This window comes from Coffea arabica, chromosome 9c (genome assembly GCF_036785885.1).
Source record: "Coffea arabica cultivar ET-39 chromosome 9c, Coffea Arabica ET-39 HiFi, whole genome shotgun sequence".
NCBI classification, from domain to species: domain Eukaryota; kingdom Viridiplantae; phylum Streptophyta; class Magnoliopsida; order Gentianales; family Rubiaceae; genus Coffea; species Coffea arabica.
Window position 1 is genome coordinate 36,129,309 of NC_092326.1, and position 19,500 is coordinate 36,148,808.

General features: G+C 33.5%; 1 protein-coding gene across 1 annotated transcript; it reads left to right on the forward strand.

Moving 5' to 3' along the window:
* The first annotated feature begins 1,707 nt into the window (after positions 1 to 1,707).
* On the forward strand, positions 1,708 to 12,868 carry LOC113707637 (MADS-box protein SOC1-like). Its single transcript, XM_072064308.1, has 8 exons — positions 1,708 to 1,850; positions 2,026 to 2,261; positions 9,144 to 9,249; positions 11,528 to 11,589; positions 11,712 to 11,811; positions 11,898 to 11,939; positions 12,067 to 12,108; positions 12,523 to 12,868. The coding sequence occupies exons 2-8, from the start codon at positions 2,080 to 2,082 to the stop codon at positions 12,625 to 12,627; spliced, it is 639 nt and encodes a 212-aa protein (XP_071920409.1). The 5' UTR covers positions 1,708 to 1,850; positions 2,026 to 2,079; the 3' UTR covers positions 12,628 to 12,868.
* Positions 12,869 to 19,500: the final 6,632 nt, after the last annotated feature.

Here is a 19,500-nt window from a genome sequence, read left to right on the forward strand (position 1 = left end):
ATAAATTCGTACAACTTTGATGTAATGATGAACTAAGTGTAAGAGTTAACAAAATTTGTGTTTATATTATCATTTTATATCAAACATTGTGTGAATTAAACAAAAGTTTAATTGGAGAGACCCCAAATTTATTTTAAAGCTGGTTTAACAAAAGTTGAACAAAGTTCAACTAGATGGAACTAAACAAAAGTTCAACTAAAGAGACCCAAAATTTTGATAAAATTACTTAGCAATGTAAAATACCATGTCGGACCAAAAAAAGATATTTGGTTAAATTAAATATAACTTTTGGATCAGATGCATCCTTATGCCACTAATCCAACTTTTACGCGCAAAACTCCCATTTTTTAAAGTACACTCTAAATCACTTTTTCAGTTAGTTTAACAATTCATGCAAGTTTTAAATGACTTAAATATGTGATCTAGCCCTTCATAACAAATCAAAAATTAATAATTATATAAAATGAGGGGTTGAGTTCTTTGATCTTCTCATTTCTTGCCAAACCTCAAAAGGTATCTTTTGCCTTGCTACTTGAACCCTACAAAAAATAAACATTACAAACACACTTAAAAACATATAGTAAACATGAAAATACACTAAACTGAAATAAACTAATACAAACAATTTATCACCAATAATGTCATGAGTTTATTTTATGCTTGTTATCATGAGTTTATATGCCAGGATTTCAAGATTGTCATTGTGTGAGTCTAGCATTTTGCTTTTGAAAAACTTAATTTCTTATAAATTGGAGTTTATCATCCCAAACTTTCTTTAAATTCATGGAGTGTATTGTTCTTAGTTTGTTTGTGTAAGTTATGTGATTGGTGGATTAATGAATGTGAAAATCTTCTTATAATGTTTTGCTTAGTTCTAGTTTTTGCTAGGTGTAAGTAATACGTTTTTCTTTCATATTAGTAAAAGAAAGTGATATGATTGTTGATCATGCAAAACCTACTGTAGTGTTTTGTAGTACTTAGTAACTAAGGGTTTTCATAAAAAAAATGTCTGTTTTTGTATAAAACAGTACTAGAATTAAGAGTATGCAAAATAGTGAGAATTTGTGATTTGATCGAGTAATGGCAGACATTCATCTATCAATGTTTGCTTTTGCATCGAAAGATAAGTTCACTACTTGAGTAAAACTTAATAAGAACTACAAAAAGAAGAAATGAATGAAGAGAAAGAAAAGGTGCAATTAATGTGTGAGGATTTTCATATTAATTGTCCTTGTTTGTATAAATTTTAAGAGGTGGTTACCAGTTTAGTTTTTATATTTATTGATTATGCTAATTATATAGCTAGCATGATTAAATTAGAAGTGATGCATGATATTGAGACTTGATCAAATGATGGTATGATAGGTTTTTTTTTTTTTGTAACCATTATCTTTCTAGAGCAATTTCTATATAAACTCTCAACAATTTCACTGACACTTGAACACTATGAATAACAATATCCTTTTCTAAAGTTCATCAGTTTCCACTTGTCGTTGTACAGATTTTTTTTTAACAAAAACAGTAAATTTTATGTTGTACAAATATTATTCTCCATTGTTTCTTTTTGGGAGGGTCTCTTTCGGGCTAGTCGTACCAAAAGAAGAAAAGGAATAAAGTTTTTGGACCTAGCTAGTCTTTCCTTAATCGCTTATGCGCTGCACAGTATATTCTATAATTGAAATTGAGACTTAAAGGGGAAAAAAAGAATATAAAGGCTTTGAGGATTATCATTTCTCTGTACATCTTGCCTGAATAATCTATCTTTAGGGTTTCTACTAGTGTCTTTCGTACCCAGTATTTTCCAGCTTTTCCCACCCACCATCTTGCAGATCTGAGGCATCCCAGAAAAGGTTTTGTCTGGTTTTCCATTTTTGGGGTCAATCAATTCCATTCCCACCCGGTTCTTTCTGTTTTTGGAAACTTTTCTTTTGTTCATGGGGTTATATTAGTTTTTTAATTCTTGATTAAATGCATTTTGGTTGTTTGTACGTCGACCCTTCATGGAGTCACTGATTTCTCTTTCAGGGTTGTTGGTGGATTTGATTTTGCACCTTGTTTTTTTTATCTAAAATCGTAAGAATGGTGAGAGGGAAAACTCAGATTAAGAGGATAGAAAATTCAACAAGTAGACAAGTGACATTCTCAAAGAGGAGAAAGGGACTTCTCAAGAAGGCCTTTGAGCTATCAGTTCTTTGTGATGCGGAAGTTGCACTGATCATTTTCTCCCCCAGCGGGAAGCTTTTTGAGTTCTCAAGTTCCAGGTACATTAACCATCAACATTTGCACATGATCTGCTCATATTCTCCATCTATCTCTCTTTTTTGTTATTAATATTTCTCCCTTTGATCAAAATGGTATCATCTTCATCAAATTTTATGTCCACTTTTACAACGGTTGACCATAGATCATTCCAAGTATTTTCTGAAGCTTTTATCAAAGCCAAGGGATCAGGGATCCCTTATCTTGTTTTATATCCGTTTCTATGAAATCAATTTTTACCAATAAATGCAGCTTTTAATGAGTTTGACTTAAGCTATTTTTCCCCTCTTAGCATCTGTAGTATCTACTTCCCCTCCTTTAATGGGATTTAGATATTATTAAGTCCGGAGGCGGAAATACTAGATCCTTAGAAGCACCCAAAAATTAGATAGACAAAATACGCATAACGAGAGAAACCAATGTCATCAATAGTTGCAATTCTGCAGCATTTTTTTACATGATATTTTGTAAGTCAAGTTGTCAATTAAAATCAGTAGCATGAGATATTCTCCTAGAGCAAAACTTATGAGACACGCATTTTCATCCCAACAACCGCTTTCGTAGTAGTTCTTAGAATACATCGTGTAAATAGAGTACAAGGGGTTGTACTGTCATACTTGTTTTTCTACAACGAAAGTAAAAGTTTTAGTCTATCTGGAATGCAAGTGGAAGTGGTATCATGTCAATAATGAATCCAGTAAGAAGCTGTCGAGCTTTTGTACTTGTTCTTGAAACAGTCCAACCTCGCCAGCCTATATGCATTAGTACTACGAGGAAGTGGACCTTCTTATCTCCTAAAAGTTAGCTTTTTTATTGTTCAAGTTGATTAAGAGTGTGTCTCGTAATGTTTACGATCATGTACAGACACATAATTTGCCCGCAAATGCTGGCATATTAATCAGTGTACAAGAAAGAAGAATTTTTATTTTGGCCTACAGCAAAGAAGATTATTAACATTACTGATGCATTTTAAAGAGATCAGTTAACATAATCTGAGGGCAATGGATGTATGACCATATACCAAGAGATATATATGTTGGTTAGCCAGAATCTAGTGAATAAAGCCAACCGCGGTGATGTATCATTAAACCCTGAAATATTAACTTCATAAAACTATAAAATGATGCCATATCTCGAGAAATTCTAAGTTTCCATCTTAGTTGCTATAAGAGCAGAACAAATAGAAAATTATTTCTTATTTAGATTCTTCGTTGAAACAATGCGAATAGTGTACTTTGATCTCAAGAAGACAACAACAAAATAAATCCTCTTAGACCACTTATATTGGATGTAGGGATAGTAATCTTCTATCATATTGGCCTTTTTTACTTCATTTCTAATGACATTATAGATTCTCAAGCTAAATAAGAATATTACGCATATTTCGTCACACTATGAACAACTATGAATAGTAGTGCTTCGAAGCCTATGGACCGAGAAGATGAAATACAAAACTACTTAGGCCAAAGACCTTGGAAGCATATATATTAATTGAAGATTGAGTCATCATCCAGGATTTTAGAGTGTATAGTAGATGCCAAAGTGATAAGCCAAATTATAATACCTTATTTATTTCTTACAACCAAACTTTGTAGTCATGACTCAGGATCTCTAGGTCAAAGTGTTGAAAAGTACCAAATTGTGGAATCTAAGAGTTACGGGTTCTCATTCAAGTTCACTTTTGTTTGATTCATTAGTACTACATAAAACTAAATACGTGGTAGTGAACCTTTAATTTCAAATATCCATGAATCCTAAAATACATCACCAGTGGTGATCATCACTTCCCAATAATGGCACTATTTCTTAAGTATTGTGCCGCCCATGATATACATCATTTCTGTCCATGAGGGCATTTTTGTCCATGAAATATGAGTTATCCAGCATCACTTGAGAGACACATAGCAATAAGGATACTGAGCAGTATTAATGGTGAAAACAATGGTTCTCTCAAGGTGGAAGATAATCAAATAATTTAGACATCTATGGAAATTATTGGCTTCTTCTATCTTCTTTTTGTGTAGCAAAGGTCACATCACATTTGCACATTATGAAACTTTTAGCTTTCTAGCTAGGCCAAATTTGACCATTTGACACATTTGAAGCACGTGGTGGAATGATGAGACTCCCCCGAACATTCAAGATTTAGAGAATGCATTCTTGTTATTGGATTCATGGTTTAGAGCAATGCATAGCATCTTAGAATGTCAAGGAGGGTAGTAATACTCATAGTTTGAAGCTTTGCATCCTAAATTCCTTAATTAAAATGTTATGTTATATTTAACTTTAAGTTCCAATGAATTGCATACTTTCGATGAAGACGATATGGCAGCATCATTTGACGTAATTGAGGATCCAAGACTTTTCTATTATTAGTTGCCATTGGCTTAATTTTTTCTACAAAAAGGACCTATTTCATGGTTTTATTATTGGCTTGCTTTCAACTTTGAGAAGGAAATAACGGTTATTTTATAGTTAAAAGACTAACTTGATGGAAAAAAATTTTTACAGGACGCAATTTTTTGACAAATATTTAACCTTTCAGAAGGGAAATGGCTGGAATTTAGAGGCATAAATGAACTGCAAATCCATATTTTGAATCAAGGAAAAAGGTATTAATCACTAATTCATATTTGGTTCCCCAATATTGGTCTAATCCAGTTCTTTAAATGTTATATATGATGAATTTGGGCATCTTGCGTGTAGGAGTAAATATTGAATACTTGATTACATACGTAGGGAGTGTTTTTTGAAATTTCTATAAGTTTTGAAGGGTTAAAGATTTCTCATTGACTCATAATTTAAAGCAATTTGATGTAAATTATATGTAACAACAGTTACTTCGAATCTTTTTTTTTTTTCGCTTGAAGTTCATACCAACACTAATTTGGACATATTAGGTCAACATGATGGTCATGTGTCAAGGACTAGTGCCTTCCTGTGCTACAGTACCAGAGTTGGCATACTTTGAGCTAAGTCTCCTTATAGGATGTGTCCAATCTCTGTCAATAATAGAATTTTTAGTTGTTTTACACGATAACTTTGCACAACATGGAAATACCTCACCTATAAAACAACACACAGAAATACCTAAATTCGAAGATACGTCAACCAGATTTGGCAATTATTAGATGATCCACCTAAATTCACGCACTGCTATCGGGAGGCTAACACAGTTGCTGATGCTTTATCTAATGTGGGTATATCTCATCCAGATAAACAAATTGAGGTTTACGATGCTTTCAGTAAATTCCCAAGGTTGGCTCGTGGGGCAATCCGTTTGGACAGAATAGGGATACCTTCAATTAGAAAAATGAGGATTATGTAAGAAGAATATTTGGTTCTATTTTCCATGAATAAATAAATAAAAAAAAAAAAAAGAGTAAAAAAAAAAAAAAAAAACACACAGAAATACCTCATTCATGTACTGCATAACGTGGAAGGCCTCATTCATGAGTTACTTATGCCTAGTTTAGAGCGTAGGAAAGAAAAGAAGTAAGGAAAAAAAAAAAAAAAGAAAAGACAAAGAATTACTTTTTTTTTCGTATACCGTTCCGGCGTCGCAGAGGATAAAGGCAAGGAGCAAATTTATTAATACATGTAATTCACACATTTACTCTCAAATTTAAACTTACAGGTTCTTGTACTGATGATAAATGTGACAATTTCTCGGTTTTCAGTTAATGGCCTTTTCTTATTTTTTTTTTCATTTCTCTTTACTTTTATGAGAAGTTTGGGTAAATAACCTCATCCATCCTTCAAGTTTAACTCATGACTCTATTTTGCCTCTCGAGTTTAAATAGAACCTATTATGTTTCTGAAATTATATATCGGGTTTTGAAAGGTGCCTAAGTAAAATTCTATCCAAAATCAACTTAATAGATGCCAATCAAGTGAGAGACTTGCTATATCTCCAAAGGCATTGATAAAAATTATAAAAGCCTAAACCTATACCTTCAGACAAAGTAAATAAAGGGAAAGGCACTTGCCATCTATTGCATTATCAGGGCAAAATTTTACACTCAACTTCATTGTTTCTAATTTTGTATATATGTGTGCATACAAACACACACATATATACATATATGTATATATGTATATCTATATGTGTGTGTATGTATATATATACACACACACACACATATATATATATATGCATGTATGTATGTATATGTATATGTATACATACATGCATTTGTATGTGTGTGTATGTATATATATATACATACAAATATACATAGATACATAGATACACACAAATATACATGTGTATGTATATATGTATACATACAAATATACATAGATACATAGATACATACATAAATATATATATATAAGTAGAGAGAGAGAGAGAGAGAGAGAGAGAGAGAGAGAGAGAGAGAGAGAGAGAGAGAGAGAGAGAGAGATAGAGAGAGAGAGGGAGATCAAAAGATCAAATGGCAGGAGCTAGAGATCAGATGGAGAGGGAAGATGAGTGAAATGACTTGCAAGAATGGTTTTAAGTTTTTCGATTGACGTGAGCAAATGATTAAGGGTCTCGATTATCAAATTTTGCCCCAATAATGCAAGAGGTGGCAAGATTCATTCCCTCCCATGTACTTGGTTTATTGTGGTCAACTTAGGGTTCCAAATCTAGATGTCTAACTTTTTCTGTTTGTTGCCCATAGAGAACTCGTGTTTCTTTCGTGGTTATTGTCCATCATGCCAATTTGGGCGAAGTGTGTTTTATGGGCCTTTTGAGACCTAATTCATAAGGCAAAAGACACAGTAGGTTCTTTATGAACTTGAGTGATGAAATAAGAAGATGAGCCAATGGTGAAGGAAGGATGAAATCATTTACCCTATGAATTAAGTTTTCTTTTAGGTATAACCATTCCATTTCTCTCTCTCTTTCCCATGCATTGATATATTTTTTTGTTTTTTCTTCTCTCCATCTCATTTCATCCCAAACGAATGTAAAGACTTCGAGACCCGTTTATCTTGCAATGGGGTATTGAGAGTTGAGACAATTGGGTTCTGCGGCATGGCCATATCTACATATAGTCAATGTGCCCCTACTAGGCTAAAAAAATTAATAATAAATATGATAATTTCAAAAAAAAAAAATTTGATTTCACATTAGTAATTTGTTAACGTGCCCGAACTGATCAAAGAAAAATTATTAATTTAGATATTAAATTTTAGAAGAATTTATCTATCTTCTATTCACTAATTCGCAGTAGGTCAATGTGTACGTGTGTTTAATGATAAGAACTTTTAATAAAATAACATGTGTAAGCCATATGTTTAATAACCACAACAACTAAAACCATTGTTTTAAGGGGTTATAAGGTAACAAAAAACTCTAGTGATTTAACGAGTTCATTAGACACTGGTGAATTTTATTTGTGAACCTTTAAGAAATTTATTTGGCTCTGCCACTGTAAATATAGGGTGTGGCTGTTTTTGCTTTACTGGTTTCAACTACTCACTTGGTATTAATGAAGAAATCTACTGCCAAATGTCAACCTAAGGACTGAAATAGAGGACTAATTAGCCTTACCTCTAAGGTATGTGCATTTGAGGGAGACGGGCAGAAGTAAGTTTCTTGAGAAAAGCTCATAGATCTCTCAGAGAATTGATAACAAGAAAAATAAACAAAATCTGGGGATGAAAAAATCTAGTTTAGAATATCTAGATCCATTAGAGGACTGACACAATATCCGGAATCAGGGTGAGAAATTTTATTTTAAAATTATTTCCCTGAATAATGGACCGTTGATTAATTTAATTGCATTAGTGTGATTTTTAACCAAATTTGCTCCTTCCATCAATAGCATATTTCCTGTTACCTGTTGTCCAGTTAAACAGCAATACAAACTGGAAGAGGAATGAGTTTCCATGCTTAAGAACATGTTAGTTTTTAACACTGTTCAGCAGAATTTGCCAGTTGAAATCCTCTATTCAGATGGTGAAGGATCCTCTCAGCTTAAACTAAATGAAAGACTAGATCTGATTCACCTTCCCAATTTAGTTGAGCTTAACATCATAGATACTCAGCTTTAATTCTCTGTTATGTTAAAAAAAAAAAAATAAGATTCGAATAAAACTGCATCAAGTGAAATATAATATATACTTTAATAAATTTTCACTAAATTAGAACATATATGTATTCGTGCAATTTTGTATAATGTGGTTTTTATTTTTAATAATGAAGTAAGAAGGCTTGATAAATGTCTTTACTGCACTTTGTCTAGGTGGGTTGTGATTTTCACATAGAGCTTTTTAGATGTTTCAATACATTCAACAAAGCTACTAATATATCGTATTATTTTCAACTTTGAATAAGCTATGAATAGTAAGATAACACATTGAAATAACTTGAAATTTAAACTAAAAACCATAATTAGGTCATTTTAAGTAATCCTATGGAAGCCTTAAAAGGTAAAATGAATGTAAATACACATGTATTGGTGTTAAGGAAAAATTTGTGATACCTTGAAGGCACCAAAAACATGAGTGACAAATTTTGTTATGCTAGTAATATGTTTTGTTAGGTAACTATAGTAAGTTTTCTCCTAGTTATGATGAAATTAGGTTTTTTGGATGATAAGTGGGTACATCTTGTCATTCACAACGAGACTTGCTAGTTGCACACCGCAACTTCCTAACGTTTGAACCAAATTTGACATTCATTTCTTGTTAGGCACCATAACATTTTCCCCGTGTTAAGTATATGTGCATGCACATTTAGATCTTGAATTCATAAGCTTTGGGTCTTGCCGAATGGAAACTGAATCAAACCATTGATTGCCCTTTTGTCATTACATAAATTTCTGTTGACGTAATTTAGTATTTGCAACTTGTACCTTTGACCACATGGTGGTTCCTTCAAATGATTTTAGTGCCGCAAGTACAATAGAGCGCTACCGGAAGAGTATCAAGAATCTCCGTCCAAGCAAACGAATGGATGTAGAACATTTACAGTCAGAAACTGATCTGCATACTCCGGTAAATCTTGTTTCATTATGAGTTGCTACTGCAGTTGCTAGTAAACCTATAGCTGTAGCTGTTTTTCCCTTGCGTTGTTTCCTAGAGAATGATCATGCAAGCAGTAGCAGCTGTGTCTTTTTATGCTTCTGGATTTAAGTCGGTATCTTTAATTATGTTCATGGAAAATGTTTCGTATTGGGAAGCATCTTCTTCATTTTTTACCCCCTCGACTGGATATATGTTCTTTTTGCATGTCCTCTTCACTAAAGAGTTAATTTCTTGTGTGGCTGTGCTTTATGTGCTTATAACCATTTGTGTGATGTTTCTCTTGTTTTGTTTTTAGTGAAGAATGTCATCTAGTTGAGTTTTACGCACCATTTTCACAAGTGGAATTACCTTTTGAATTATTTGAATAGCGGGTATTAAGGTTCAATTGTGTCCTGGTACCAAATATTAGTTGTATGAAAGGCTATGAATTGCCAAAAACTTGATAATGTTCTACCCTACACTCTAAATTTTAATTTAATTCCCTCGTTAATTGCATATATACAGGTCATGCATGGCTCGTAATACAAGAGAGCTGGGATCGATCCCACGAGGATCACTTCCAACTACTAAGTTTCTTAACTCACTCTATTATCTAAACTAATCAAGAATTTTAACTAAATAAAATAACCATAATGCTAAAACAATGCAAGGAAAATTAACAACTTGAAGAAACTTAACTAAACACAAATGTTCTAGGATATAGAATCCACTAAATGTACCTAATTATGAATGGAATAGTCAATTATCACTAATGTTTTTGTCTTGCTAAGGATACACTTCATTCAAATCATCGGAACTTGCTCTCGCCAATGAATCGAATTTAGCCAACACTATAGTTTCTCTACTCTCGTCATGAAATCTAAAGTGAAGACTTAATTTAGATCTAGAAATACCAAAAACATCCACCTAAGTGTACCACTACTTTCGTGTGCCTACTCCTTATATTCCACCTATTCCATTTTGATTATTGTCAACTATTCTCATAGATTAAAACAACTATCATGACTTGTAAATGGTGATCAAGCATTCACAAGTGTTAAAGTAAGAATAGATGAACTAACAAGTACAATATATAGTAATAATCACTTTATTCAATCATAATCAAGGCTCAAATAGGTTAATCTATCCCTAGAACAAGAAGATTTAACTAAACATAGTAAATTTAACAACAAAGTTCATATCTTCAATGTAACTAAGCATCAATGAAACAATAAAGAGAGTGAAGAGAAAGAAATGCTTATTCAAGTAAAGAGACAAGATCTTCAAGTTTCATTATCTTCATTGCCATAAAAAATACATTATTACATCAAGAGTTCTTAAAGTTCTTCAAAGGAAATAAGAACTAGATCTAAAAGTACACTAAAAACTAAGCTATAGAGAGGAAAGAGAAGGAAAATTCTACTTTTTGCCAAGAGCTAATATTCCCTCTCAATAATGTGTTTCTTCCTTGTTAAGAGTCAAGAAAAGAAGCTTTTAGATTCCCATAAGTTGATACAAGTTATCCCTTTTTGTCTTGTCAATGACGGAGAAAGAAACAAAAGTCATGCAGGTTAGCAACTTGCAACTTGCAGCTGTCATGAATCCCGTGAGGGATTCTCCCAGAGATTATGCAGAACATGTGATTCTTTGCTAAATGGATATTCTGCCTATAATCCCTTGCAGAATCCACAGAGTAACCCTCGAGATTTTCTCTCTCTCTCTTTCTTTTTTTAAAGAAATATCCTTGAATTGCATCACCTACTTTAGACATTGTTGTGACTTTTTCAAGTTTCTAATTCTTGCTTTGTTAGATCACCATTTTGCTTCCAATTGAGTTTGATCGTTTTACCTACAAAAATAAAGAGATTTTGCAAATAAAATGACAAAATCACAACTAATTCATCTATCAATTTAAAATGCAAATTAAAGACAAAAATGAAAATCTTATACCAATTAATCTTACAAATTGACTCAAAAACAATAGGAAACACATTCAAAAAGATCACAAATTTAGCCATATCACGTTCAAAGTCCAAAATAAGCATTTTCTTGGCATTCACTTTCTTGATTTCTCGGAATGGCAGTCAAGATTCTTCTGAACTATTATTGAATAGCCGTAATGTCTTACATTCACTTGATTTCTTGATTCTGAGAATCTCATTCAAGATCATGGATCAGTGCCAACTGATTCTTTGCCTTAAAGATCTTGTCCACGGATTTATTCTGCTAAATCTTTTGATCCTTGCTGAGCATACTCTTATTTGTGCAGCATTTTGAAGAAGAGGTTGCAAACCTGAGGAAAAAAATTGAGCTTCTTGAAGAAACTAAACGGTGGTGTCCTAACATTGGCACATTTGTTCAAGTTTTAAGCAGAACTCATCCTTATCGTATAACAACATGAATTTCTTACAGTTTTTGGTGATTTAAAACAACATAATTTTTGTATGTAGCAGAAAGTTCTTGGGAGATGGTTTGGATTCCTCCTCTATTGATGAGTTGGAACAAATAGAACATCAGTTGGAGAAAAGTTTAAGCATCATTAGGTCAAGAAAGGTACGTTTTGCGATAGACATCTCTACAATTACATGATCAGAATGTAGAATTTGATGGTCAAAATCGAATGTTCAATTCTTTTGCAGATCCTATTCTCTTGCGAGCAAATAAATCAGCTGAAAGAAGAGGTAAAATACGCATTTGAAGCTTCAGGAGTTGCTTATTCTTTCATTCACATTTTAGTCCGAAATAAAGTTTATGCATTTCATGTTAATTGGCATGGCTAATATTCTTTGCATATCTTGTCAAATTCAGGAGAAAATTCTTAGGAGGGAAAATGCGGAATTACGGGAAAAGGTAAGTCACTCTTGTTACTCATAACGTTATTAATTTATATATATCTAGAATGACCACAAATAAAAAGTCTATTCCAACTTTATGATGTTGGATAGGTATGGACGCTGGAAGTCAGTATATCGATTCAATTTTTTTTTAACAAAATAACCAAATTCTTTGAAAGGAACTCCAATGTAAGCGAAAACTTGAAAGAAAAAAAAGTATTAGATAAGGTCTGAAACTACAAACATTTATTTCAAATTCACATATTGTATAACTTTTAATGGTAACAATAATGTAATCAATGTTGAGGATTTAAGCTGATGGGCTATAAGATTTATCACCCCCAGAAGTATTACTACCATTAATGTTTAGTTTGCATATGCCAAAGCTATTTATTGGTAATTTATATTTTTTTGGAAAATGAATTTGCAGTACGAAGAGCGACAGTTGGAACTATCGATTGGTCAACAATTCTTATCACTAGAACAAGGAAAAGAGGTAGAAACGCAGCTGTTTATCGGACTTCCTGATAGTTAAAATTGTCAAAAAAAAGAAAAAAGAAAAAATAAACAATATATCAATCTACGTGACTTTGTATAATTTGTTTTCTTTACTTCTTTTGTATAGATCCAACTTTCAGGTATTTTTAGGGGCATATATAATGCTTGGATAATGAGAAGTAGGAAGTATCTAATATCGGAAAAAACAAAGTTGTGTATGGCTGCGTCCTTTTGTATTATTAAATCCTATTGGCCTACTGCCTTATTATGCCGTCTTATTTTATAGAATTACCGTTAAAATGATGCAAAAGGTTGGATGCAGATTTTACTGGCATTAGATGTTGATAGGGTCACTGGCAGATAAAAAGAAAAAGGGCGATAAGATAAATTGCTTTATATTTACTTAAGATGCCAAAATTATATCCTTCTAAAAATTAGATTTTACCCATAAGCCTTTTACAAATATGCAAGGGTACCTCAAATATATATTTAAAAAAAAAACAGGGATGAACATTTGTATCTAAAACCTGTAATTTTTGGTATCATTCTTAACTTTTAGGCATTGTTTGTTTTGAGGGGATGAGACAGAAAGGAAATGAAGCATAAAGTTTTTAATATTTGATTGAATTTTGAGAAGGGAGAGAAAGGATAGAAAGGGAAAGAAAGGGATCATTCTCGTTATTTTTTATGAGCCTCTTTTCCATCCAAACGTGCACAAAAATGAAGTGAAAAGAAATTAAGATGAATGAGAATTTAAAATTTTCCTAGAATACCTAATATGTTTATAAATTAGATTTGTAAATTATGGATAGAAATGTAACAAATGCATGATAGCTTCTTTACTTTCCTTTCCTTCCTTAATCCAAATAATATTTTCAATATTTCCATTTTTTTTTCTCTCGTATCTAATCCAAACAAGATGGATAGAATCCACCTCACTTTACTCTTCTTTCATTTCTTTTCTATTAGAGTTCACTCCTTTCCTTTTCTTCCATTTCCTTCAATCTAAATGGTGCCTTAGATCAAGACCTTTTCAACAACCTCAAATGTACATCCTTATTAATTTAGCCCCAAAACTCAACTTTTGATTTTATCACTACAGACTAACCATCATACAATTGCTACTTTGTTTTGATATACATTTATCTTTTCTCAGTATATGTCATACTCAATTCTCCTTTATTCCTTCTCTAACTGCCACATTGTCTTGAAAGATATTCAACTTTCCTTAGGGAGTATGTGGCAAGTTCCATTCTCATTTGTTCATCCTCAAGGTCCTAATATATTAAAAAAGAAGAACACAATAAATGATTTGCAAATATTTTCAGGATCACTATTTTTAAAAAAAATGCCAATGCATTATTCCACAAAAATAAAAAATCAAAGGAAGGACAGGTCCCAACTAGCCATACCAATCGAGGATAATGAGACACTTCTCATAGTAGAAAAATTCGTTACCACAAAAAATGCAAATGACAAAGAAAAGTCAGAGTCATTAACCAGTGGTAAGAGCCGACTGCAGCCAGAAGCGTACACAAGCACGTGACGCCGTACGAACGAACAGTGACACAAGTCCTCGACGGACAGTGACATCTTGCCAAAATTGTACGGGCAAAATCATCAAACTCGGTTGGTAATGGAACGTCGTTTAGTTTTATCCCAAGAAAGAAAGAAAACACGCGCTTTACTGATTATTCTGTGGTTGAGATTTGAGACTTATGAGATAAAAAAAAAAAAAAAAAAAAAGACTACAAAGATATTGAAGAATATCATTTCTCTGTACATCTTGCCTAAAAAATCTCTCTTTAGGGTTTCTACTAGTGTCTTGCCTACCCAATATTTTCCAGCTTCTGTCATCTCCCATCTTGCAGATCTGAGACTTCCCAGAAAAGATATTGTCTGGTTTTCCATTTTTTGGGGTCAATCAGTGCCACTCCCTCCGGGTTCTTGCCGTTTTTTGGAAACTTTTTTGTTCATGTGTTTATTTTAGATTTTTCTTGATCAAGTGTTTTTTGTTGTTTGCACTTTGACCCTTTATGGTATCATTGATTTGTCTTTCAGGCTTGTCGGTGGATTTAGCACCTCGTTTCTTATCTACAATTGTAAGAATGTTGAGAGGGAAAACTCAGATTAAGAGGATAGAAAGTGCAACAAGCAGACAAGTGACATTGTCAAAGAGGAGAAGGGGAGTTCTCAAGAAGGCCTTTGAGCTATCTCAGCTCTTTGTGATGCGAAGTTGCACTGATCCGGGGTAGCTTCATGAACTCTCAAGTTCCAGGTACATTTACCATCAACATTCGCACCTGATCTGCTCATAATCTCTATCTGTCTCTCTTCAGCAAAACGGTATCATATTAATCAGATTTTTTGTCCACTTTTACAACGGATTGGCCATTAATCATTCCAAGCATGTTCTCAAGCTTTTGTCAGGGCTAAGGGATCAGGGATCCCTTATCTGGTTTTATGTCCGTTCTTATGAAATCAATTTTTACCAATAAGTGCAGTTTTTTAATGAGTTTGACTGAAGGGGTTTAGATATTATTTCGTCCGGAGGTGCAAATAATAGATCCTTGGAACTTGGAAGCACAGCAAATCTTAGATAGACAAAGATACACACAATTTGAGGAAGTACCAATTCTGCAACACTTTTTTTTTTTTTGGAGATGATGTTTTATGCCAAGTTGTCAACTTAAAGAAAATAAAAATCAGTAGCAAATGTTATGAGACGCAGCATTTCATCCCAACAAGCAGTAACCTTGCGTAGTAGTTCTTAGATCACATTGTGTACATAGACTATGAGGGGCTATACTGAATACAAGTGGAAATGGTACCATGTCTATAATGAAGCCGGTAAGTAGTTGTTGTGCTTTTGTACTTGTTCTTTGAAAATGTCGAATCACACCAGCCTATATGCATTAGTACTACGAGGAAGTGGACCTTCTCAATTCCCTCCGAACTTTCAAGATTGAGAGAATGCATCCTTGTTATTGGAGTCATGGAGAACGTCTAAGCAGGATAGGAGTACTCCTATTTTGAAGCTTTGCTTACCTAAATCTCTTAAATTAACCTGTTATGCTAAGTTAAGTTCCAATGAGATGTATAATTTCGGTGGAGACAATATGGCAGTACCATTTGACGCAATTGAGGATCCAAGGCTTTTCTATAACTTACTTTTATTAGCTGTGTTGGTACAAATTTTACTTGGATTGGCTTACTTTCAACTTTAAGAAGGAAATAACGGAATACTTTATTGTTAAAAACCTAACTTGATGAAAGAAAATTTTTTTAATGACACCAATTTGACAAATATTTTCAGAAGGATAAGGTTGGAAGTTGAAGGTATAAATGAATTGCAAACCCAGGCATTAGTGGCAACCCGGGCATTAGGGGCGGGTGTGGTGTGCTCAGGGATTCATTTGGTGCATTGCTATTTAGATTTTCTACTCCGTTTAGGGAGCTGACATATATCCAAGTAGAGATCAAGGTTGTTTGGTGTGCAGCAATGCCTTCTTCGGGGGTTCATGCGGATTCGGGTGGAGGTGGACTCTCTGGTGCTAGTTAACTTACTAGAGAAAAAATCAAGGTGTCTGTGGTTAATTCCGTCGGAGCTAGATGCGTTAGTGGCAACCTAGGGGTTGGAATGGACAGTGGAGCACTGTTATCGCGAGGCAAATTAGGTGGCGGACGCCTTAACCAAGGTGGGGGCACAGTCTAAGGGTACTGTCTTGTATACTTCACAGTCAGAGTTGCCACGATTGGCAAGGGGGGCCTTAGGCTTGGATAGGGCACAGATTCCCACTATTCGTATTCGAGCTATTCGTCATTAAAGTCTTTGTAATCTTGCTTCCTGGCCTTCAATAATAATAGGGGTGGCGTCCCTCCCCGCATAAGTGGTTAGCCAAAAAAAAAAAAAAAGAATTGCAAATATCATAAATGAACCCTCGTTTTGAATCAAGAAAAAAGGTATTAATGACTAAATCATATTTGGTTCTCCAATATTGCTCTGATCGAATTTTAATTTTTGTATATGATGAATTTGGGTGTTTTATAAATAGAAATAAATATTGAGTACAGTTTTTGAAGATTTAAAGATTTCTCATTGACTCGTAGTTTAAAACAATTTGATGTAAATTACATATGTCAACAATTATTTGGAATCCTTTTTTTTAATTGAAATTCATACCAACAATAATTCGGACACGAAATTCCTTCCTAAAATTCCTAAATCAACATGATGGTAATGTATTAAGGACTGGCTCCTTTCTGTGCTAAACTATAAAAGTTGTGATACTTTGAGCAAAGTCTCCTTATAGAAAGTATTCAATCTCTGTCAGTCTCTTATTCTTTGCAAAAATTTATTTGTCAATCACTTATTCTTTGCAAAAATTTATTTTGTCACACATTTTCTGTCAAATACAAACTTATTGGGTCTTGTATTAGTGATAAATATGACACTTTATGGGTTTTAAATTAATGGCCTGTTCTCATCTTCTTTTCATGTCTCTTTACTTTTATGGGAAGGGTGGATAGATAACCTCATTCAACAGTTTAACTCATGACCCTATTTTGTTTCTTTAGTTTAAATAGAACCTATTGTGTTTTTCGAATTGCCTATTGGGTCTTAAAAAAGGTGCCTGAGCAAAATTCTATCCAAATTGGCTTGATAGATGCCAATCAAGTGAGAGACGTGAAAGTTCTCCAAGGGCAATGATAAAAATTATTAAAGCCTAAACCTGCACCCTTGGTTAATCACAACAGATTAAGTAAATAAAAGGGAAAGGGTCTAACACATAATGCATTATTAGGACAAAATTTGGTAATCAACTTCATTCTTTCTAAATTTGCACATATATATGTACACATATTCACACACATATACTACACAAACACATACATGTACATATACATACACATATATACATATAAATACATACATACATATATATATATGTGTGTGTGTTTGTGTGTGTGTTGAGAGAGAGAGAGAGAGAGAGCACAAATAGAAAGAGCTAGAGATCGTATCCGATGGAAAGTGTAAATGGGTGAAATTACTTGCAGGTGTGGTTTTAAGTTTTTCGATGACTTGAAGATAGAGGCACGTTAGATTTATTAGTGGCCTGGTCTATTTTGATGTATTTGTCAGTAATTATACCTATTTGCTCTCTCTTTTCCTCTCTCATTATTGAATCTATAGCTCTGGCCATTTGCTGTCTGTTTCTCTCTCTCTCTCTCTCCCTTGTCCTCTCTTTCTCTCGATGTGATTAGGAAAAAAAAAAATTGGTCATCAAATTTTGCCTGGATAATGCAAAAGGTGGATGGATTCTTTCCATCCTATGTACTTGGTCTATTGTGATCAACTTAGGGTTGCAGATCTAGACTTCTAACTCTTTCGATCTATAGCCCATGGAGAACTCGTGTTTCTATTGTGATATTATGTTAATTTAGAAGAAATGTTTTCTAGAAGCCTTTTGAAACCTAATTCATAAGTTGAAGGACTTAATAAGTTCTTTATACATGCAATGGACAAAATAAGATGATGAGTTAATGGTGAATGACGAAAAAGGTCATTTGCCCTAGAAAATTCTCTCAGCTTATTGATAACAAGAAAAGAAACAAAATCTGGGGATGAAAATAGCTAGTTTAAAGTCTCTAGATCCATGAACGGATATAATATCAGAAAAACTTTATTTTAAAATTATTCACTGAATAATATTGCGTGCAATGATTTAATTGCGTTTGTGCCACAAGTACAGCTACCAGAAGATTATCAGGAATATATGTCCGAGCGAATAAGTTCTTTATACAAGCACATGTCAGAAACTGATCAGCATATTCCGGTAAAGCTTTTTCCATTGTGTTGCCTTGCCATTGTTTCATATACATGCAAGCAGTAGCAACAGCATCTTTTTTGCTTCTGTGGTTAAGTGAGTATATTTAAATATGTTCATGGAGAAAGATTTGTGTTTAGAAAATTCTTCTTTTTCTTTTTTTTTTTTTAATCTTTTCCTTTCCCTTGACTGGATATACGTGCTTTTGGCATCTCCTCTCCACTAAAGAGTTAATTTCTTGTGCTGTTGTGCTATATCTGTTTACCATTTGTGACGTTTATCTTGTTTTGTCTTTAGGGATGAATGGTACCTAGTTGAGTTTTATGCTCCATTTTCACATGCGAAGTTACCTTTTGCATTTTCTTTGAATAGCGGGTATTAAGTGTTTAACTGTGTGCTGGTATCAAATATTAGTTACATGAGCCTATGAATTGCGTTCAAAATCCAAAATAAGCATTTTCATGGCATTCACTTTCTTGATTTCTCGGAATGGCAGCCAAGATCCTTTGAACTGGCATTGAATAGCTGTAATGTCTTACATTCACTTGATTCTGGGAATCTCATTCAACACTGATTCTTTGACTTAAAGAATCTTGTCTTCGAATTTATTCTGCTACATCTTTTGATTCGTGCTGAGCTTCTTTTTTTTTTTTTTTGGGTGCAGAATTTTGAAGAAGAGTTTGCAATTCTGAGAAAAAAGAAAGTTGAGCTTCATGAAGAAACTAAACGGTTGTTGTCCTAACGTTGGCCCGTTTTAAGTTTTAAGCACAACTCATTCCTTATCGTACAACAACACGAATTTCGTGCAGTTTTTGGAGATGAAAAACAGCATAATTTTTGTATGTTGCAGAAAGTTCTTGGGAGATGGTTTAGATTCCTCCTCTGTTGATGAACTGCAACAGATAGGTGGTCAACTGGAGAAAAGTTTAAGCATCATTAGGTCAAGAAAGTTACGTGTTGCAATAGGCATCTCTAAAATGATTTGATCAGAATGTAGAATTTGATGGTCAAAATCGAATGTTCAATTCTCCTGCGGAGCCAATTATTTTGGGAGCGCATTCATTAGCTCAAAAAAGAGGTAA